The 23,813-nt window shown below is 41.0% G+C and overlaps 1 protein-coding gene across 1 annotated transcript; it reads left to right on the top strand.

The window, feature by feature from the left end:
• The first annotated feature begins 225 nt into the window (after positions 1-225).
• Positions 226-22,075, top strand: PDCD10 (programmed cell death 10). The gene is made up of 8 exons (XM_033150591.1): positions 226-244; positions 10,984-11,197; positions 12,240-12,293; positions 16,217-16,334; positions 17,190-17,316; positions 20,335-20,413; positions 20,920-21,002; positions 21,638-22,075. Exons 2-8 carry the CDS (start codon positions 11,102-11,104, stop codon positions 21,717-21,719), a joined length of 639 nt encoding a protein of 212 aa, XP_033006482.1. The 5' UTR covers positions 226-244; positions 10,984-11,101; the 3' UTR covers positions 21,720-22,075.
• The last annotated feature ends 1,738 nt before the right edge of the window (positions 22,076-23,813 follow it).

Below are 23,813 nucleotides of genomic sequence, written 5' to 3'. Positions count from 1 at the left end.
CACCCTCCTCCTGGCCCCTTTCGTGCCTCCCTTTCTTTCCCCTTCCCGCCCCCTCCGTCGCCTGGCTTCGTCCCTCCCGCAATGCTTCTCGGGAGCTGTAGTCTTTCCGAGAAGCGGACTACAGGTCCCATGGGCCCGCGCGGTCGCCGGCTAGTTCCGGACAACGCCTGGTTGTGTGGTAACGGCGGCGGCGGCGGCGGCTGGCGAGAGGAGGAGGAGGAGGAGGGCGCTTCCTTTCCGGCTGGTACTTCCGGGAGCAGCGACGGCGGAGCCCGCTCGGGAGCCCTAAAAGGCTTCGAGGGGCGGGTGGGGCAGGGAGGGGAGGTAAGGAGGCTTAACTGCTGCGGCTCCGGCGGCCTTTACGCCGTTGTTGTCACCTCAGCCATTACTATTACCCTTATTATTAGCGCCGGCAATGTCCGCAGGGGTCACTGGTAGGTTTGCGCGGGGCCTAGCCGCGCCGCAGAGGTTACGCCGCCCCGGAGGCGTAAGAGGCCCTGGAGAATCCCGTGGCCGGGATAGAGCCGGCGAGGGGCCTAGTTGCCTCCGTCAGGCGCAGCTCGGAGGAACCCCAAGCAAGGAGAGGTCGTCCCCCCCTCCAGCCAGCCAGCCTTCTCCCCTGAGGGTCAGGGCCTCTCCCCGACCCCGCCCCGAGATCTCCCAAGCGGAAGAGATTTGCCGGGAATGGCCAGGCCGGTGTGTCTCCCTGGGAGGCGAGGGACGGGGCGGGGGGAGCAGGTGCAAGCGCTGCGAAGCGGGGAGGTATGGCGTGTCCCGTTGGGGAGGATTTGGGGCTAGGATGGCTTTAGTGCTGAGGGGGGCAAGTACACATCAAGGGTATGCGGGGAAGGTCGGAGGGGGGGAGAGAAGTGGGGTGGGGGGGAAGAATTGGGAAGAGGAAGCAGTCTCGATGGGGGAGAGACCTTGAGCCTCTTGAAGCAAGGGAGGGTGTGTTTGCAGATAGATATAATAAATATATTCCCCCCCCCTTGACGGTATTTTGTCTAAATTATGCCAGTAATTATGCTGAATAACAATATAATATTGCAGGGGGTTGGAGACAGTAATGTTTTCCTCCCTCTGCCCAAAGAGGAAGACAGCAGCATAGGCCAGACAAGCCAGGTCTGTGTAAACAACAGAAGAAAAGAGACTGTCTCCCTTCAGGTTGCAGGTGGTAATGTGGTGGGCCATGGTTGTTTTTTTAAAAAATATATTATTAATGCTTTCTGGCATGGGGAGCAAAGCTGGCATATTGTGGAAAAGGTTAGGTTCTCATTTCCTACATGTGCTCTGTTTTCTGCATGCAAGGAGTAACTTTCATAGATAGGCGTTTGGTCAAGAGTTTTGTATTGTTATACAGCCCGTAGCAGGAAGTAGCCCGGGTATGTTTTTGCTGCTTTCATCTGTTTCAGTAGACCGGTACTTCACTGGAGTGGTGTTGCTGTTGTGTCCACACATGTGCATGCCCACATCCATCTCTCAAGTGTGGAGAGCTGATGTGCTTGGTGAAGGGCCCGAAGAATAGGTTTGATGAAGAGGGCTCTTGGGCCATCGGATTCAGGGGTTTCCAACAGAGTGCTGGATTAGGTGGGACCTTTGCTCTGATATAGCCAGGGCAGTTGTTGCATTCTCTTGCATGGATAACAGAGGGTAGAGTTGGATTCCTTAATGGGGTGGTAATAGAAAGAATAGGTATAGGCAGTTAGGAGGAGTACTTTTGGGGGGTGGCAATCCTTGGCATATTAGGATAACTTGCATAGAGTAATTTCTATGGAGAATGATCTATCTTTGCATGTTTAGTTTGCTTATTTAGTAAACAAAGCTTAAGACTTTGAAATGGTCTTTGAAATTTGCCTAAAACTGCACATGCAGTTTGTATCCACTCTTTCTCCTTCCTTGCCTTGGAGGTTTTTAAGCAAAGGTTGGGTGGCCATCTGCTATGTATGATCCAGTTGAGTTTCCTAAATTGCAGGGGGTTAGACTAGATGACCCTTGGGGTCACTTCTAACTCTACAATTCTATGATTTGTTGTCACAAAGGAATTTATGAAATGAAAAAAATGCAGAAAAATAAAATTTAGAAATCTTTGCAATGTGGAAAATTTTCACCGCATGTCATTGCATAGCTTAGTCACCATTCAGAAAAAGAGGTTGGAATGGGGCAATATATGAGGACTGTCCCTGGATCAAGTGACTTTTCTTCTCTTAAGTTCTCAAAACACTCAACCTAGCTCAAGGTTGTCATTGAATTAGTCAGATATTTAACAGAGAATCAATGACAGTCAGTACTTCATTTGAAAAATAAGACTTTAGAGGTGTCTTGCTCATTTATGGCAACCAGACATTCCGTTTTGGCGACTGAACCCCGAGTTTAAGGACCCATTTGGCACCTAGCTTATGTATCTGAGTTTCTAAGACTACTACTGTTGCTAGTCATCTTCAGGGTCACAGATGCATGGTAATCCTACACCATTCAGAATGTCCATGTAATTATACTTTTTGAGGTTTAGGTAGTCTTCCTGGTAGTATTCACTATTTTTTATAAATAAACTTTAAAGATACACAAAATTGGTGCAGATATGTTAGAGGAGCAGAAGTAATTAATTGTATTACCGTACTTTTTACTGATAGTTTCAAGAAGTGGTTTGTGATCCTAATGCTGCCACATTATACGCAGGATGCTCTGTTTTAAAAGCTGCACTAGTTGGTGAAAGAATGGCATTTCCCCAGTGCCAGAATAATATTTGTCTCCTCTGGAAAGTGCCGCACCCAATAATACAAACACTAATTTTGTTTGTAAATGTTCATATAGTTGGGAAAATTTATATTGCAATGTGACAGCAATCCTATGTACAAGAAACTGATGGACAGCAAGCCAGTATGAGTTAAGCCAGCAGAAAGTTGCACCAAATCCAAACCCTGGTCATCAGTGGGGTTGATGCAGCTCTGTCTAAGCTTGGAGGAAGGAAAGAATGATCCTTTAAATTAGAGTTCTGGGTTGGGTTGCCAGGTCATGTGACTGAGCTTATGATCCAGCCTAAGTCCCCTGCCCCAGTCCTGCCATTGGAATGCCCCCTTTTGAGGATTTATACTGGCCTTGGCTCAGATAGCTTTGGTTCAGTTAGGAAGAGCAAATTACACCTGCACATATTTGGCTGAGCTGGGATTGGGGGCTTAACACTAGCTGAAAGAGCCAGTGTGGTGTAGTGGTTAAGAGCAGTAGACTCGTAATCTGGGGAACCGGGTTCGTGTCTCCACTCCTCCACATGCAGCTGCTGGGTGACCTTGGGCTAGTCACACTTCTTTGAAGTCTCTCAGCCCCACTCACCTCACAGAGTGTTTGTTGTGGGGGAGGAAGGGAAAGGAGAATGTTAGCCACTTTGAGACTCCTTCGGGTAGTGAAAAGCGGGATATCAAATCCAAACTCTTCTTCTGAAACAGATCCATTGCATCCTAAACTGCCTGTCCTGATGGATCTTGTCATATGATTGTCCCCTGTGAAATTTTTTAAATAAAGAAAAAAACATTGAAGAAAGGTGCCTGGATTCTTCATAACTAATGAAGAAGAGCTCTGTGTTTGTGCACCAGAAAACTTGTCATTTAGAACTGCCCTTAATGAAAACCCTATATCTATTTATTAGTTTTTTTAATTGAAATCTAATCTAATAATAGCAACTAATATGTTAAATTTATATATAATTTTTAAATAATGGGTAAGCAAATAAGTGATGTACTTGCAGAAGCAAAAATTGGTTAGAAAAGCTATTTTCCTTCAAAATGTATTGTTGCTCATTTCTAAACCCTGGCAGCTTATTAGTATTTTGAGAGAGAAAAGTGTTAGCCTTTAAATAAACATGCTTATTTCAGACCATTAGACACTTAAACAGTTGACTGTTTTTGTATCACTGCTGAAATGTTCTTAAACTTTGACAGACTCCAAGGATAGGAAGTTGTAGAATTAAGTGACAGTAATGATAATGTTCTCCATGTAAACTTCTTGTTCTTGCCACAGACTACAGCACATCATTAGCAGATAGTGTTCTGCAGCAGTTAGGCAGCCATTTTCCATGGTGAGTCTAGCACTGTAGAGGTCAAAATGGACATCCTGGATTGTGCCTAAAAATCAAATACAGGTATGGAGGGCCATTCTGTTAAATTCATGATGTTTGGCCAGCACTGCTCTCCCAAAAAAAACAAAAAACAAAAAAACACTAAATAGTTTTGAATCAACTTAGCAGGAATGGGTGAAGGTGACTTACCAATGTTTAAATGGTGCTGAAAACATTTCTGCCACCACCTCCTAAGCAACTGTTGTTGTTGGCATCCGTCTGTCTTGGGCAATGGATTGCTACTTCAGGGGTTAAATCAGACAGCTGGAGAATTGCAGCTTCTGCTGTGGCTACAGAGACAGGTAACTCTTATGTGCTGCCTCCCGCATTGTTTTATGCTGCATTAGCAGCACCCAAGTGACCTCAGGGTGCAAGCCTGGGCAATGTGGTTGGTGGTCCTGGGCTGCCCAGATTATTATTATTAATAATAATAATTAAATTTATATTCCGCCCTACATCCGGAGGGCGGTTCACAGGATTAAATCACAGAATACATAATCAAAATAAAAACAAACAAGCCCCCCCTCAAACCCCAGATTTTAAAAAGGGCATTGGATGACAATCAACCAAAGAGGAACATTTTCGCCTGGCGCTTCACTGATGTAGTCCAAAGGAAAGCAGAGCAAAACATTTGGCACCAGCTTGGCAGCAGGAGTTGCCGGAAGGAGTACAGGACTCCTCCCAACCGTCTTAGGGACTCCACTCCAGATTTGAGTAGGGTTTACTCCTTAGCCTTTCCTTCTCTCAAAGGTTTCCTGAAAGGCAGCCAGTGTTTTTCTTCTAGATAAGCTACCTTCCCAGGTTGATGGGGCCCCATTTCCCCCTTTGTTGTTGTTGTTCAGTCGTTCAGTCGTGTCCGACTCTTCGTGACCCCATGGACCAGAGCACGCCAGGCACGCCTATCCTTCACTGCCTCTCGCAGTTTGGCCAAACTCATGTTAGTAGCTTCGAGAACACTGTCCAACCATCTCATCCTCTGTCGTCCCCTTCTCCTTGTGCCCTCCATCTTTCCCAACATCAGGGTCTTTTCCAGGGAGTCTTCTCTTCTCATGAGGTGGCCAAAGTACTGAAGCCTCAACTTCAGGATCTGTCCTTCTAGTGAGCACTCAGGGCTGATTTCTTTGAGAATGGATAGGTTTGATCTTCTTGCAGTCCATGGGACTCTCAAGAGTCTCCTCCAGCACCATAATTCAAAAGCATCAATTCTTCGGCGATCAGTCTTCTTTATGGTCCAGCTCTCACTTCCGTACATTACTACTGGGAAAACCATAGCTTTAACTATACGGACCTTTGTCGGCAAGGTGCTGTCTTTGCTTTTTAAGATGCTGTCTAGGTTTGTCATTGCTTTTCTCCCAAGAAGCAGGCGTCTTCTAATTTCGTGACTGCTGTCACCATCTGCAGTGATCGTGGAACCCAAAAAAGTGAAATCTCTCACTGCCTCCATTTCTTCCCCTTCTATTTGCCAGGAGGTGATGGGACCAGTGGCCATGATCTTAGTTTTTTTGATGTTGAGCTTCAGACCATATTTTGTGCTCTCCTCTTTCACCCTCATTAAAAGGTTCTTTAATTCCTCCTCACTTTCTGCCATTAAGGTAGTGTCATCAGCATATCTGAGGTTGTTGATATTTTTTCCGGCAATCTTAATTCCGGTTGGGGATTCATCCAGTCCAGCCTTTCGCATGATGAATTCTGCATATAAGTTAAATAAGCAAGGAGACAATGTACAGCCTTGTCGTACTCCTTTCCCAATTTTGAACCAATCAGTTGTTCCATATCCAGTTCTAACTGTAGCTTCTTGTCCCACATAGAGATTTCTCAGGAGACAAATGAGGTGATCCGGCACTCCCATTTCTTTAAGAACTTGCCATAGTTTGTTGTGGTCGACACAGTCAAATGCTTTTGTGTAGTCAATGAAGCAGAAGTAGATTTTTTTTGGAACTCTCTAGCTTTCTCCATAATCCAGCGCATTTCCCCCTTAAGCAGCTGTAATTAGCTACTATTAGAAGTGGTAAACTGCCTTGTGATCTGATTTGGTTTGGCAGTACCTGCCCTGGGTTTGGTAAGTCATTAGTCATCATGATAAGATAAAATAATAGAGTTAAATAAAAAAAGCAGGTAACTCCATAAAGAAGTCAAAGGAAGATGTTAGTAACTGTGGGACTGAAATTTCAAGCTAGTGCTTTCTTCTCTGGAGACTTAGAGAACAGGCTCTCTTCTGGCATGAAAATCTTCTCATAGACTTCATTAAGAGCAGGTAGTTCTTAATGGCAGTTTCCCCTGTGGCATATCAAGGTAAAGTAGGTCAAAATAATTATATAGAGAAATGCTGAATATTATGGTGCTCATGACTGCGTATGCACTGAAGAAGTTGCCATATATTGAACACTTGTACAAGTAAGAGTATAAACAGAGCATTGTATGCAAATCGTAAAAGTTAGATTATTTTTGGACAATTGTATGTGAGTTTCCATTTAGGATAATTGTTAGTTTCCTTTAAGAGTCCTGTTTCCGTCCTCTCCAAGCACTGCTGTATCTCCCCAACAGGTAGAACGAAACAGCAGGGAAGTATTCCATTCTTCATCTAATTTAATTATATTACCCTTCGAAATTTGGGATCTGATAAAATCCTACACACCTAGATATTTGATGCTGGTACTTGAGAATTTGAAAATTTAGCTGTGTTCAAGACTCTCACTGGCTCATAATCTTGTCTGGTGTTCTCAGTATGTAATGACCTCAGTTCTGAAAGCATACCTGAAATTTGAGTTCATTACAGAAGTAAGACAAATTAATTTGGGCTCTCTTCATATGCTTCTGTGTTGCTAATGTTTCTGTTTGGTCCTGGAAAAATTCCAGGCTCTTCCTTTGCCAAGGTGCCTAAACAGTGGCTGATGTTGGTGCCCAGTATCTGAATTTGTTATTACTAGCTCTATGTGCTACTGGTATTTGAAGTGCATTGCAGCAGTGTGGTAACTGCTTTTACCATTGGGGTGAAAAAACACAGGTTTGTTGTATGTTGGTGTAATTGCAATTTGTGGTACCTGAGAGTTTATTGGGAGCAGAAGATGGTAAACGTTTCATTAGCCCAAAATGTTCTTTTGAAATACAGTTTCAGTTATTTTCAGAAATCCTGACTGGAGGCTGCAGTCTCTTCTGAAGCATGAGTGTTAATTTCTGCAAAAAGCTAAGTGTAGAAATAGTGTGCGCCAACTTGGCTTGGCAGTATGCTTGTACTTTGGCCAAATACACAGCTGCCAGCTTATATTTGCTTTTCTATTTGGCTTGCATGCTGAGAGAATATACATTAGAAAATTGGTCAAGGTTAATTGCCTTGCTGTAGCTTCCCCTAAGCTTTTTGTCTGTAAACCAGTAAATTTACTGCAGTGTCGCTAGACAGATGTCATCTTCCTTCTTCAAAACTTAACCTCTCTTTGCTAGGGAAATGCTGAATTCAGGGTGAGGTTAGATAAAACCAGCCTTGCAGGCAGTACTTGTGGAGTTGGTTATCCTCATGTCTCATAAGAAGAGCCTGCAAGTGGTCCGTCTAGTCCTGCATCCTGCTCTCAAAGTAGTTAAGCAGATCCCTATAGGAAGCTGACAAGCAGAAGCAGAGTATAACGATCCCCACTTGTGATTCGCAGCAACTGGCATGCTGCTTTGACAGTGGATTTAGAACATAGCCACTGTAGTTAGTAGCCCTTGATAGGCTTAACCTACATGAATTTGACTAATCCTCTTTAAAATCCATCCAAGTTGGTGACCATCACTACTACTTGTGGGTGAAAACTCCAGAGTTTAACTGTAATAATTATAATTTCTTATTTATACCCCACCCATCTGGCTATGTGTTCAGCTTCATTTCATGTCCCTGAGTTCTAGTGTTATGAGAGAGGTTGAAAAACTTTGCTCTGTCCACTTTATTTGCACCATGCATAATTTTATGCACTGCTACCAAATCTCCGCTTACTCACGTCCCCCCTTAAACTGAAAGCGCCTTTCCTCATAGAGGTTGTTCCATCCCTTTGATCATTTTGGTTGTCCTTTTCTGAGCCTTTTCCAGCTCTACAATTGCCTTTTTGAGATGAGGCAACCAGAACTCTGCATATTACATCAAGTGTGATCACTCCATAGATTTGTAAATTGGCATTGTGATATTTGCATTTTGTTTTCAGTTCCTTTCCTAATGATCCCTATAATCGAATTTGTCTTTTTCACAGCTTCTGTACATTGGATTAACATATTCACTGCATTATCCACTGTGACTCCAAGGGCTTGTTGCTGGCTATTAAACCCCATGAGCATATATGTGAAATTATGATATTTTTGGCCCAGTGTGCATCACTTTAAACTCTCCCCCCCCCATTTTCCTACCCATTTACTCATGCTTGGGTGTGTGAATGTACTTGTTCAATACCTTATTAGATGAACCTGACATTCTAGAGGCTGTGCAGCTAACATTAACCTCAAAATGAGTTTTTATACATAAAGGTGAAGGAAATAAGAGAGGCGCTCTTGACTGAGGCAATGCATGGATAATGGAAGTTAGCTTTTGTATGAGACAGAATCATAAAGTGATTTGGTAGAAACTGGAGCAGTAATTTCCAACCTTTTCAGACTCTGCACTCTCCTTTAGTCCATCCTGAAATCTAGGAAACTTTGAGTCTTTCTTTTGCCCTTTCTCCCTTCATCCCCCCTTACATTCCATCTCCTTTGCTCACAGTTTCCACTGTACCACTGGATAGCTCAGTTGATTAGAGTGTGATGCTGATAACACCAAGGTTGCAGGTTCAATACCCATACAGGACAGCTGTATATTCCTACAATGCAGGGGGTTGGACTCAGTGTTAGAACTCATATATAAGCCATTTGCCAAATGGCATCTTAAACCTAGGTTACAGTTGCTACAATGGAATGTTTAGGTGCCTTTTGTTTTGCTGTGGGAATTATTATCATTATTACTCATTTCTGTACAGGTTCATATTTTAAACAAAAAAAAAATCTCACAGCAGTTTACAGCACATTAAAACATGAAATAAAACAATCCAGAATAAAACAAATTCAAGCTTAAAGGAAAATATTTCAGATTTTTCTTTAAGTGGCATTTTGCTTTCCCCATATTTATTTATTTACCTACTTAATTAATTTATCTAGCTGTCCCATAGCAGTATTCTAGGAAGCCAGCGTGGTATAGTGATTAGAATGTCAAACTAGGACCTGGGAGATCAGGGTTCAAATCCCCACTCAAGTCATAAAACTCACTGGGTGACCTTGGTCCAGTCACAGCCTCACAGGGACATTGTAGGTATTAACAGATGGGGAGGAAAACATATACTGTAGTCCATGGAGAAAAGGGTGGGATATAAATGCAATAAATAAGCTCTTCTGCTTACCTGCTTAAAAAAGCTGGAGGGGCCAGCCAGTTGGAGATGTCAGTTGCCAACCTGGCATCCAGAGATCTCCACAAGGTCGTAATTGGGCCCGTGCCAGCCACAAAACATGTCTTGGGCCTGCAGGATTTTGAACAGTGGTTGGACTAGATGATCCTCAGAGTCCCTTCCAACTCTACAATTCTATAATTCTTCCTTGCTTTTTCTCTTATCAAAATAAAATAAAAAATTTCTTCCAGTAGCACCTTAGAGACCAACTAAGTTAGTTCTTGGTATGAGCTTTCGTGTGCATGCACACTTCTTCAGATACATGTTTCAGTGTATCTGAAGAAGTGTGCATGCACACGAAAGCTCATACCAAGAACTAACTTAGTTGATCTCTAAGGTGCTACTGGAAGGAATTTTTTATTTTATTTTGACTATGGCAGACCAACACGGCTACCTACCTGTAACTTTTCTCTTACCAGTTTTAACACATAACCTATAAAAGAGATTGTGTTGCTTTGTGACTCACTTTGGGTTGAAGGCAACCTGCTTGTGTTGCCTGGGTCACTGGTTGAAGACCAATGGACTAGATTAATTTTACCTGTCATATTATTAAAATCCCATTTAATAGATATTTTGAAACATATATGTCCTCCACAAAGTTCTCATGAGGATGAAAAAATATTTCAGGTGTGTCACGAGTTGGCATACTTAATTGTTAATTTTTAGGCATACACTTGGTTAATGCTTTTCCAGCATAATTTTTCATATCCTCCGTGAAATAGGAGTAATTCCTTACCAATACTTGAAATTCAGGTCCACTGTTCTCTGAGCTGGGCTGGGCTGGGCTGGGCTGGGCAGGGTAGGGTGGAGGATCTCAAACCAGATTTGGTTTCATGAACCATTATTTTCCATAGAGCTAACAGTTGCTGACACACCCTTATGAAAACAGAGCTTGAGACTTTTGTTTGTTGTAAAGCAACCTAAGCATAGAGGTTTGTGTAGCTTTTTGTACATTTTAAACTTATAGCATAGTCATACCTATAGTAAATCTATTAAATAGACTATCAGCTATGACCTCTGCAGATGACATTATGTTGGCATACATACAACTTACATGTTACTTGCTATTTTGGGTCTCTTCGATCACTTTCCAAGCAAGTCACTGTTGGATGTATGACTAACTTTACTAGCGCTGATGAACGCTTACTGTATAAATTGTAAAAATAGTATTGACCTTTAGCATTTTAAAGACATCATTTCTCATTTTCATTGCTCTTTTCAAGAAAGTGGCTGAAATGAGAACTTGTGATAAATCCTCAAGAACTGCATTAACTGCATACAGATCATCAGCTAACCTGCAGCACGTTTGAACTTTGATTAGAAGGGAACTGAGCTTATTGGGGCAGTACTGAATCTACCGCATTACATTTTTGGTAGTACTTCTTGTCTGAAAAGTGATATTGATCATAATGAAGCCTTTTCTCTCTCTTTTCCTTCCAGGGTAGTTTTTTTTAAAGTGCTCTAAGCATTCTGATACAACTAGAAGAAAGAAGAAACACTTCATTGAATGAGAAGTCCATTGCTTTGATAGCCTTTTTCTTCAAGAGTGGGTCTTTGAATGAGGATGACAATGGAAGAGATGAAGAATGAAGCAGAGACCACTTCTATGGTTTCCATGCCTCTCTATGCTGTTATGTATCCTGTCTTTAATGAGGTAACATGCTTTCTAGTTGATTTTCTATGTATTACAGTGTTTGGGAAGCAGGAGGTTAGAGGATACCCTAACATACTGTTTATACTTGGTAAGCTAACGTTTTTTACCAAGACTTTACAAACTGCTCTAATGAGTCCTGCTTTCTATCTTTCTTTAGCTTGGCTTATTTCCATGAAATCAATATCTATAACCTTAACTTTTTTGGCTCCAGTTTGTTTCTTAGTTCTGGCATTCTTTTCAGGATTTAAAGGCTCTCAAGATACTTCTCAGCATATGCAAGTTTCTGAAATGTAAACTCAGTTGGTTTTAATTAGTATCCAGGTTTTAGGCAGCCACAGAGATGTCAGAAAGTCTTGTACTATGTTTCTGCAGTTTCACAGAATTGACCTGTTTTAAATGGTAAAATACAGAAATATTTGCTGATCCAAGAAGCTGGAACTTTTGTTTTTGTTTAAGTATGCAAGAGAACAGCCCTTCTCTGGTGTGCATTTCAGAAAATCATATATAAATATTAAATTATCTTTGCAATTATTACACACTCCTTGGAAGTATAAGGATCTCAGTCTGTCTGTCTATAATAAGCTATATTCCAGTTGTCACTTTTCAGTCTGTTATACACAACTGTAAATCTTTAGGAGTCCTTTTTCTGTCTGTCCTATGAATGGATTGTTGCAATGCATCACTGCACCACCCCTGGTTGTATGTTAGTCAAAACCTTGGCCTTTGTGGAAATGGTTCTCTACCAGCTGTCAAATTCTACCAGTTAACCAGTAATTTTCAGGTCTTCGCTCCGTTCACAGAACCATTTTGCCATGTGAATATAGAGAGCAAAAAATCACTATCCTATCTAATTTTATGTTTGTAAGTGGCTGTGTGAACCCTTAATTTTTAGCTGAGAGGCGGTGCCTGCTATTCTTAAACATAGAATCAACTTAAGTGAGTTGACAGAAAATTTGGAAGTGGGAGTTTCATAAGGCAAAGTGTTTTTTGTTTTGCATGTTTTATATTAGTATAACAATCTACTTTTAACTCCACCTTGCAGCTAGAACGAGTAAATCTATCTGCAGCTCAGACACTGAGAGCAGCTTTTATTAAGGTAAGAATAATTAACATTGTGTGTATTTGTACATGAGCTTCATACAGCAATGTAAAAATTGGATTAACTGCATACCGGATTTAGCTACTGGTCTTGTTCTGTCCTGATCCATTACTTTTCTTCTCCCTAGGGACCCCAAACAAATTCCCATTTCCTGCACTAATTAGCATGCATCTGGTTGAGACAGGCAGAAAGCTATCTGCTGTTTGGCTATAGCTTGGATGTGAAGCATCTGCTTTGCATGCTAAAGGTCCTAGTTAAATTCTGGTATCTTTGGTAGGAATTGTGAATGACCTTTGCAGAGACATTGAAGATCTTCTAGAGTAGAAGTATTGGGCTAGATACCTTGACTTAGTCTAACTCCATAAGTTAAATGCCTATGGCATTGATGATATATTCCAGATTTGCAGACAGTTAAGGAGATTCTGCTCCTTTTCTCTGAGCTTGGTATGCCAGTCTCCCATTTCAAACCTGGTCCCATTCATGCTCTCTCCTCTTCCTGTCATTTACTGTATTGTTTCCCTAGCCCCAAAAGACTTAAAAGGGTTCCCTCTCACACTACTTTAAAGGAGATACAGCAGAGATAGCCATGCAGTGCTAACCCCGTTGTTGGCTTTGGTTTTGAGGTCAGAGAAGTGAATTGGAATTAGCCCAGCTTTGCTTCCCACCCTTTGGAAAGGCTGCTGTGGCATTCATTGGGCTGCGTTTCTTAAAGAGCCTAGAAATGCAGCTGTGATTGTCCCTTGGTATCTGTTTTCTTCTTTGGGCTACAGCAGGGGTCAGCAAACTTTTTCAGCAGGGGGCCGGTCCACTGTCTCTCAGACCTTGTGGGGGGCTGGCCTATATTTTGAAGGGGGAAAATAATGAATTCCTATGCCCCACAAATAACCCAGAGATGCATTTTAAATAAAAGCACACATTCTACTCATGTAAAAACATGCTGATTCCCGGACCGTCCGTGGGCCGCATTTAGAAGGCGATTGGGCCAGATCCGGCCCCTGGGCCTTAGTTTGCATACCCATGGGCTAGAGCACTGTTTCCCAAACTTGGGTCTCTAGCTGTTTTTGGATTACAACTCCCATCATCCCTAGCTAGCAGGACCAGTGGTCAGGGATAATGGGAATTGTAGTCCAAACGCAGCTAGAGACCCAGGTTTGGGAAACACTGGGCTAGAGCACAAAGAGCATGGTGGGAAGTCCAATGAGTTTTTCCACTCTTGCTAGTTCCTGGGACAGTTGCTGCTTGAACCAAAGAAATTGGAAAGCATGGTTTTATATTTGTTGGGCTGCAACCTTGTCCACTATTTAAAAGAACTGCAAGTGTCTCAAAATTATTTAGATTTTGTTATGTGAAAACCAATCATGCCTCTAACAAATGCATAAATTGGAATATTGTCATTGTTAAACACTTCATATCAAAATTATTTGCTAATCAGTATTGTAAACTTGAATAATCGGCAGTGCTCTTTTGCCACAAGCTTTTGGCTTGTTACTTACAGCCTTGTATTTTGAATGAGCACAATTACACTCTATGTAAATCATTTGCACATTTTTTCTTCTAGTAGAAATGGGCTTTATGTATGGATAAGAAGTTATGGTTAAATTTCTGGCCCTATAAAAAATATTGCCAAATTGTATGGCTTATGTTCAGGTTGTCCCACTTCTTGTCTAGGAGTACAGCTTAACTTTGACAGCATGTAAGCTCAGTGCTTTTTCTTCTACCTTCTGTCACTAAGTGGGCATGAATTACTGAAGCATAACTGCACCAGCTTAAGCAACTTCACTCCCAACATTTTTTGTTTTTGGTAGATATATTACGGCTCTGAAATGCTTGGTTTCCAGGGACAAGGAACTAAAAAACTTCTTGATATGCCTTTGGTAGAATTTGCTTTGAAAGTGCTATACTCCTTTTTGTGTGCCATGGTTTAAGAAGAAAGTTTGGCAACTTAGAAGACTCAAGTGTGTACCTGGGGAAATTGTATCTCTAAGCGAAAGATGTAAAGCACTCTTGTTAACTAGCTAACTTTAGTTACAGGTGGGTAGCCGTGCTGGTCTGCCATAGTCGAAACAAAATAGAAAATTCTTTCCAGTAGCACCTTAGAGACCAGCTGAGTTTGTTCTTGGTATGAGCTTTCGTGTGCATGCACACTTCTTCAGATAATTTTCTATTTTGTTTTAGCTAACTTTAGTTTAGGAAACAGCTGGTTATGGGGCTTTGTTGACACTCTGAAATGCTTTAAGAAAATTCATCCAGTAGGAAAAGAAGCCATATTCTTATGCTTCAAGGAGGAAGGTTTTATGTTCAAACATCGGGAACATGAATCTAGAAGCTTTGCCCTCAAAAATTTCACAAACCCAGTGGGCACTTGTAATTTCCCCTTCAAACACGTACCCTTTCTCCCATGCTGCATTGCAAGTTGCTTTTGAAAGTCCCCTTAATTTCTTGAAAAGGCTTGCCATGCAGCATGGGAGGCCACTGTTTAAAGGCAAACAATATCAAAAGACACACTGAGCAGACAGAATTAGCAATCTGGTTCTCTGGATTGTGGCCCATAAGAGTAGATGAGCAATGAATAAGCTGTCTGGGGAGTTTTTGGAATCTTTCTTTATCGTTGGGCAGGCATCTTTCTGTTAAGCTAATGCTACAGAGGTCCTTTGGGCATCTCCATCTAGCACCGGGGTGGGGGTGGGGTTGCTGGTTCAGGAAGCAATGACTTGCATGCTGCAGTTACAGGTGGGTAGCCGTGTTGGTCTGCCAGAAGAAGTGTGCATGCACACGAAAGTATCTGAAGAAGTGTGCATGCACACGAAAGCTCATACCAAGAACAAACTCAGTTGGTCTCTAAGGTGCTACTGGAAAGAATTTTTGATTTTGTTTTGCATGCTGCAGTTTGGCTTGTATGAGAACTACTTCACAAGCACATCTTGCACACCACTAAAGCCAACAAATTCATTCAGTCTTTGGCTTTTGAACTGGCAGGGGCCTCCCAGTGCAAAAGGGGAAAGGGCACTTGGTGATGTCTCCTTATTGGTCCTCTTTTGGTGATACAGGAGATGGTGTCCCATTCCTTTAGCCTGATGGACTGGGCAAGGGAGGGACAGAAGATCAGTATTTGTGGCCTAGGATAGCCTTCTCTGGCCTGGGATTTGGAGTATACCTTCAGATTCTGTTCTGAGAAACAAGCATTTGAAGTGGGAGTGCAGATTTTCCCGTTTATAATGGAGAGGAATTTGGGCATAGGGGTGTGGAGCAGAAAGTATCAATCTTACTTCATAGTTTGTATAGTCATTACTGTGGTGGTTGACTGTTACTACTTCATGTTATATCCTCTGTAAAAAGCTAAAAAATCAATACTGTAAAAGCACTCTGAGGAAAGTGTAAGACATGGGATATAGGAAATGTGAGGTTTTGCAGCTCCTTTTTACCCTCTGTAGAGTTCATTATCTCCTGTTACTGTTACAAGATATGCACATTGCTAGCTGTTAAAAAAGTTATTCTGGTGTATCTAAAGATAAGTAAGAGCTGTGAAGATAAGTTGAACGTACCTAATTCTGTGCAGCCTATAATGTTGTAGGGGCTTAAATGTAATCATATAAATAAGTCTGTCCCTTAATTTCAGTTGGGTTAAAAAGAAGAAAGGTTGTTATAGTGCATAGAAATAAATGTTGCACAGAAATAAATGAAATGGCTTACTGGGCAAAGTTACAAATGAAAAATGTTGATGCAGTCCAAGAAATATAGGTCTTCCTTTCAAGGAGAAAATGGTGGTGCAGAACGGGATGTTTATTACGATGCAGTGCTGCTTCTTTAACTTTTAAAAATATAATTTTGAATTTAGAACCTGTAGTGATTCTTGGATATCTTTTACTGCATGCAAATTGACTGTTGGTGTACTAAATAAATAAAACTTATTTGAAATGCAGGCTGAGAAGGAAAATCCAGGTCTCACACAAGATATCATCATAAAAATTTTGGAGAAAAAAAGTGTTGAAGTTAACTTTACTGAGTCTCTTCTGCGCATGGCAGCTGACGATGTAGAAGGTATTTCTGCTAAACATCTGTGATTGTGCTGATTGATACTACTCTAACAAGAAATGTGTTTTTTTATTTTATTTTTAAAAAAAGAGATGAAAAATAATTGTGGTTGCTTTATTTCTTCTTGCAAAATGACTTTCATTATGAAGATCAAAGTTAACAGGCGGACTACAACTTTTATAACCCCATGCCATGCTCACTGGGGCAGATGAGAGTTCAAGTCAGCATTATTGGGGGGGGGGGTTGATTGTGCAAATGCAGTTTTACACTCTTGGCAGCTGGCCAGCATGCAGTCACACAGATTAAATGTCTGCAAGGCAGAGAGCTTAAGAGTACTTTCCCTTGCTTATTGGAATCTGGGAGGTTCCTGCAAGACTCTCCCAGAACCTGGTAAGCAAGGCGGAGATCAAAGCCAGCTCAGTACACTGGCTCCAGAAAGGTAGGGATGGTCACACATGGAGCGTTCTGAGGTTGTTCTGGCTTTGCATGTTATCCCCGGAACCTAAGCCCCACGCAACTATTTCGTGTGGTGTTCCTCATAACCTGGTGGCTGGAGGAAGGCAGGCAAACCTGGCATTGCCCACCTGATTAGTGCAGTTTGAATGCAAGTCCAGGACTTGGTTCTGTTTACTGGCTCTGAAATACCCCTCATACACCTAGAGCAGCATTTGCTTATCCTGCATTGGCATGTCTATCAAGCATCCTTCAAGCAGTCAGGCACATGTCTTAGGACTTCAGTTACCTATATTGTCTTACACTGAAGATGGAAAACCAGGTGGGTTCATAGTTCAGTTCTTGCCCACCATGTACTAATCTTATTGCAGTAAGTAAACAATTTCTTTTTCTCTCTCACCCCCTCAGAGTATATGATTGAAAGGCCAGAGCCGGAATTCCAAGACTTAAATGAAAAGGCACGAGCACTTAAACAGATTCTCAGTAAGATTCCAGATGAAATCAACGACAGAGTGAGGTTTCTTCAGACAATCAAGTAAGTGCTCCTGTCTAAACTAGTTTGCTGATCAAAGCAGAAGACTTTCCTTAAACCTATCTTCTATGCTGGTTCCCCCCCCCCCGGCTTTGTATTTTTTGCTTACAGTTTATATGAAGTGTAGCATTATTTATAGTGTTTTTAAATTATGGTTTTTATCATTTTAGTTTATGGTGCTTGTGAATTCTTGCTTCAAAATTAAGTTTTCTTTGCTGTTCAAGCTGTGGATGGACTTTAGCAACTGCAGTGCTAATAGTGGCTACAGCAGCTTAACCAGCATCTGTTACTTGGCAATGGGCATAAATGCCAATTTTGCCCAGTTTGCAGTAATAAACTCTTACTTATAATAGTACTTTAAGTGTTCCATCAGATTTTTTTAAAAATGGGCTTCCTCTAACCTTAAGAGAACCATGTGCCAGTTTGTATTATAGCTTTTTAAAAAACTTGGTGAAGTCTTTAGGGTAAAGAGGCTGTCACAGTGTCAACCTAAAGAGTAGCTATGATGGGCACTAGAAGCGACTGACTTCCAATGGTTCCAAGACCCATATGTGCAGCTGTTTTTATTTATTTAATCAGTTTTATTCTGCCCTTCCTCGTAAAAGAGCCAACAGTGGCAAAAAACAAGTGATAATAAAACATCTAGAAACAGTTCCAATGCAGATGAAAAACTGGGAAAGATCTCTACTTAAAAGGCTGATGGGAAGAGGAAGGTCTTCAGTAGGCACTGAGAAAACAACATAATATTTAAAGGGAGGGGATTCCAAAGGGTAGGTGTCAGAACTCTGAATAAGGTGGTTTCGCAGAGCATAGTGATTGATGAAATGATATTTCAGGTATCTGGTCAAGCTGTATGGGGCTTGATATGTTAAAACCAGTGCCTTGAAGTTAGCCTGGTAGCCAAGTTATTTACCACGGGATAATATGTTGGGAATCTCCTGCCCTAGTGAGCCGTTGACGTGCCACATTTTGTACCACATGCGGCTTTTGGACCAACTTTAAGGGCAGCCCCATATAGAGCATGTTGTAGTCATCCAGCCTGGAGGTTACCACCACATGGGTAACAGTGGTCAGGCGATCGTGGTCCAGAATGATCGTAACTGTCTTTATCAGCCGGTAAAAGGCAGTCCTAGTCAGCGAGGTCACCTGGGCCTGTAGCAATAAAGGTGGATCCAGGAGCATCCCCAGAATACAAACCTGGTTTTTCAAGGAAAGTAAAACCTCATTGAATGCAGGTCACTGACTAAAACGTCTGTCTTGCCAGAATTTAGAGACCCTCTCATCTGATTCAGGGCTTGCATGGCCTCTCAATTAGATGTGCCCTGTGACATGGCATATTTAAAAGGTTCCCATGTTTATGACTATAACTTTAAAACCCTTCTGTGTTGCAGTGATGAGAAAGTAAAAGGCCACAATCCATGAGAGAGTTAAGCTTGCACGTTCATTTGAATCATTTGATTGGAGCCATTTTTTTATTTAAAAAACCTTCAAATTAGTTTTGAGACTCATTTGGTGTAATTAACTTCTGTATTAGTTGATCCATGATTCCTTTGAATAGTTAAGCTAAAGGCACTTTGCCTATCCACAGGGCAGCAAAATTGAGCTCTCCGCAGATTGCGTAGGAGGGGGTTCTGCATACCTAGGGAGAGCTACCAGACAGGCAGAAAAAAATGTGCAAAAAATCATGCTCATGGTGCTGTAGCAGGTAGACTGAGAGCACATATTTTCTTTTCCCAGTTGCACTCCTTTACTTTTTCAAGAATATTTGAAGTAGTTAAGGTCCCCTCTCCCCATGCATTTTAAATACTTCTCCCCTTGAGAAGTATTTGTTAGGATCAGAGAGAAAGCACTTCCACAAATCTTAATTAATCCCTCCAGCTCCCATTAAGGTTCATCCTCTTAACCCAACTTTCCCACAATCTCTTCCTTATGCTGAAGTCACCAGCTGCAAGCATGATTGGTGTGACATAACTAATTTTTTTGGGGGGGGGGGGTATTGAACAGCTTGCTGCCCACAGAATCGCAAACCTTAAAAATGGGAAAGTGTATCCCAGTTGTGCGGTAGTACACATAGAAGACCTGCTGCCCGGCTTCAGTTGCCAAATTATAATCCCAACTCTTTTGTGCCTTTGGGTTTAACGTGGCAGTTTGATAGGCATTTTTGAAGATGAGCTGCAAGGAAGCTGAAGTAGACCTGAATATGCTCAGTTACTCCAAGTATCTTAATGTCACACCTACTGCCTTGGGTGTAGATGCTTGTATGAACCCTTTTCGGGCTATGATTTTAATTTCACATGTGGCTTTGGGGAGGATTCTGTGGCTTTGGTTGTAATTGTGAAAACCTGAGAGTTGTCCACAGATCATAGTGTTAACTGTCTTTTCTCTCTCCTGACCTCTGTCAGCCACAGCGCAAGGCTGTTTAGTCTTGTTGTAGAGTGACCTTAAATTCTGCCAAGTTAGAACAAGATGAAATTGTATCCATTAATTCTGAGAGGGGCTACTGCCATCAAATTGCTTTCAATGATACTTGCTGTGTTTTCTTCCAGGTGGTTTAACTTTATTTAAATGCCTAGAGACGTAGGTAGGACAAGATAACAGCCTCAATTCATGAGATCAGTGCTCACAAAATAGTTTAAGGTGAATCATGGGTCACTTTTTCATATCTGTTTATTTTATTCATACTACGTATATATTCAGAGTCCCTCTGAAGGGAGGGTATCATTCTGAAGATAGTCCAGAGCTCCTGCTGAGTAACACTATTGTGACGAGTTCTAAATCCAGCAGATGCTACCTTTCCACATAGGAAGACTTGCATTAAACCTAATTTGGACTTTGAAGTGCCATATAATCTAATTAGTTCTTGGTGTTCAGTCTTGCTGTGCCATATCTAAAACTCATTCTGTAAGGCAGCAAATCCTTTAGAAATACATGTCAGACATAATTTTGGAAGTGATTAAAATTCTGCATTTGAGTTAGTCTAATTTTAAAAGATGTTGCAATTATCTTTTCATTGCCAAATAGGGACATCGCCAGTGCAATAAAGGAACTTCTTGACACAGTAAATAATGTCTTCAAGAAATATCAATACCAGAACCGGAGGGTATGTGAATTAAATTCTGCTATGTTGGCTTGTCAGAAATATAAACATATTAACTATAAATATTAAAGGATCCGCAGTTTATAATGCTTGGATGGTGGGAATTGTAAATCATTTCAACAACCACTGGCAGTTAAGACAAATAAACTTGCAGAGGAAGAAGCAAACAGAATGAAAACCAATCTTCTGCCACTAAGTTACTAGTTTTTCCTACTGCCTGCTTTTTAGTATATGTGGTTTTTTTTTTTGTCTGCAGTGGCTACATTTAAGGCTTAGCATAATTTTCTAATATGCTCTGTGTGAATTTTGTTGCTGTAAACAAACATTCCCAGAAGCATTTATAGAAGTGCTGTTAGTCATTTGATTTCTTAAACAGAATTTTGCTATCACAGCACTTATGCTTGTTTTTTTTTCTGTTTATCTTTTTAATCGGTGTCCAGTGGCTAATGAAAATGGTTTATGAAGGTTGAGGCTTTGATTGAATGACTCTTTGCATATGTATATTTCAGGCACTTGAGCACCAAAAGAAAGAGTTTGTAAAATACTCCAAAAGTTTCAGTGACACTTTGAAAACCTATTTTAAAGATGGAAAGTAAGTATGCTTGGGTTTTTTTTCGTTTTTTGAATTGGTGAATTGGTTATGTCTTCCCTGTCATCTTTCTAAATATTTATTTAAAATATTTTGTAACAGCAATGATTATTGTCAGCACTGACTAGTGTCTTAAGCACTTCTTCACTTTCTGCTAACACACTTCAACAAGTGTTCAAAAATAGATTGGCCTGTTACTAAAGAGATTGCCATGTTTTCAGTCTTATTGAAGGGATCTTATGCAAGACTGTGTGAATGAGTTCCTTATTTCAGAATTGCAGGTGAGAGGTATGCTAATATGTAGTATGTCTTGTGCAAATGAAGTATTTTTGCATGTCGTTCATTTCGGTTGGTTGGAGAGAGATCTGTGGGGAGAGAAACTACCATAATTATTGGACACTTCAAACAAACAAACAAACAGCCTAATTAGTTCAAGTTATCAGTCCAGGTGCTGCTCCTCTCTAGCACTGAATGATCAATTGATCAGCGTTCTTGCTTGGAGTTGTAAGTGCTGAAAAATAAGCAGCACTGAAATTGACACTAGTGCCATTCCACTTGAATAACTTTTGAAATGTATTCTATCTGGTAGCTTCAGGTCTCCATTCTGCTGCTGAAATGTGTTTTGTTTCTTACAACAGGGCAATAAATGTGTTCATAAGTGCCAACCGACTAATTCATCAAACCAACTTGATACTCCAGACCTTCAAAACTGTGGCCTGAAAAAAAAATCTGTATATGTTGAGAGCTGTACTTTTCAATGGTGGATAGGATACCTTTATATGTAAACTTTAAAGTTTTGACTGTATAAATTATCAGTCCCAGTTGAAGGGACCTATTGCAGGATTTTGAATGGGATTTATTGCCATCTTACACCATATTTTTGTAAAAACATTGTAGCTTAATCATAATCTCACGATGAAGATTTTGCATCACTTTTTTGCTATTATCATTCTTTTCAGAATTATAAGCCAAAAGAATTTACGCCTTAATGTGTCATTATGTAACATTCCTTATAAGAATTGTAAATATTTGGTGTTCGGTTTCTGACATTTTAACTTGAAAGCAAAAACAAAAAAACTGCAAGATGATGTATTTAACGATATTGGTGGCAAATATTCAATAAATAGTTTACATCTGTTAGATTATCTGTATAATCTGTTTCCATTATATTATCTTTTAGGATTGGAAATGGGCGGTGTGCATGTCTTCCACATCCACAAAGGTTTAAAATATTATCCCAAAGATGATAGCAAGGGAAGGGGAAACTATTTTTCTTATGTCCTCTTCAGGCATTCCATTAGTCACTGTGAAAGGGACTTCTCTCGAGTGCGACTGATGCTTGCTTGTGTCTTCTGCTGTGTGTGCCTGCTCCAGATGCTCACAGCTAAATTTAACCCCTGCTTGTCAGTTGTTAATAACTATTACCTTTTGAGTGTTTTCTGTAAAGGGCATTTCTTGGTTTCTCTGAACTGCTGTTGTTGGAAAGTTAACAGCTTTTAAACCACCTAGCTTCCAGATGTTCCATATTTCTGGTAGCAACTGAGAAACTATAGAGTGGTGGGGTGTGCAGCTGCTTGTCTCCCTCAAAGCCCTGATTGCACACAGGTCTTACACATAGTACTTGGAGTTTGCAGCTGGTTTGCATGTTTCAAAGCTCTGCTCCTTTTGTTATGCACACAGCTCTTTCACGCTGGAACTCATGTGGAAAGCCCTTGCCTCTTTTGGACCGCACAAAGATTTCCCAAGGTAGTTGACAGAAAAAATATATGAAACATTTAGTAAAATACATACAACGCCACAACATATGCAGAACTGCAGAATATCAAAAGGGTGTTGTGGATAATTAAAACTGATCTTCATTCAGCCCAAGTGGCTGTCAAGTCTTGGTTGAACAAGAGAGTTAAAGTTCCACAATACAATTCACTATGATGGTTGCTCTTGTCAGTTGCTAGTTTAAAAGCTGCATAAAGCACACAAGGAATTTGAACCTCGGTGTCTACCCTTGGTTTTTGTTAAAGAATTGACTTTTGTGCCTTTATGACATTTTCAGTAGGCATGTTTGGGAGGGCGGCGGCCTTGATGACCTGTAGTCAGGTTTGAGGTGTGAAGCAGCTGATTGATCTGCCACAACATGGGAAAGGGTGGTTGGACTTGCCATCACATTTCTTTATTTTTGCTGGTAAGAGATCAGGTAACAAACCAGTGTGTGCATGGGACCCTCCCCACATTCAGATGTTAGATCAGGGCCCAGCAGGAGTTTTCCTTGTGCCTGCTCAGTCCTTTGTTCTCTTGTATCTCTGCTTTTGATTGAAGTTTGATCTGCCAATTTGGAAGTAATATTTTATTATATTTTGAATAGCAGCTGCAGTTCTATTTGAGAACTAGACGGCAGCTCCTGTCCAGGTTTGTTTCCCCCCTGCTTTCTGAGATGGAGTTGTTAGCCCTTAGTTTGTAGGGTGGGGACTAGGAGTGGGGGGGGGGGGAATCAATCCAGTATTCACCTAAAGCTGAATCTTACCAGTTTTCCAAAACTACATAAACTGATACACAGCTATCCTTCAAAATCTGCACTTATCTGAATTGTGTGACGTGGTTCTCTAGCCAGTATATGAAAATGCATATATTGGGGGAAAGTGTGCATGAAAGTGAAGATATTGGTGAAAATTAACATACAAAAATATATTGCATCAGGGAAAACTGCTTGCAAAAAAATGTGTACATGAGTCAAAGCTGCATATAAAAAGTTATCTGGAGAAGTTTGCACTAAAATGCTGATGAACCTTGATGAATATTTTTTTTAATCACAGAATGCTG

This window comes from Lacerta agilis, chromosome 5, assembly GCF_009819535.1.
Source record: "Lacerta agilis isolate rLacAgi1 chromosome 5, rLacAgi1.pri, whole genome shotgun sequence".
Lineage (NCBI taxonomy): Eukaryota > Metazoa > Chordata > Lepidosauria > Squamata > Lacertidae > Lacerta > Lacerta agilis.
The sequence above is the reverse complement of the archived record's forward strand: the minus strand, read 5'-3'. Positions and strand labels throughout refer to the sequence as shown.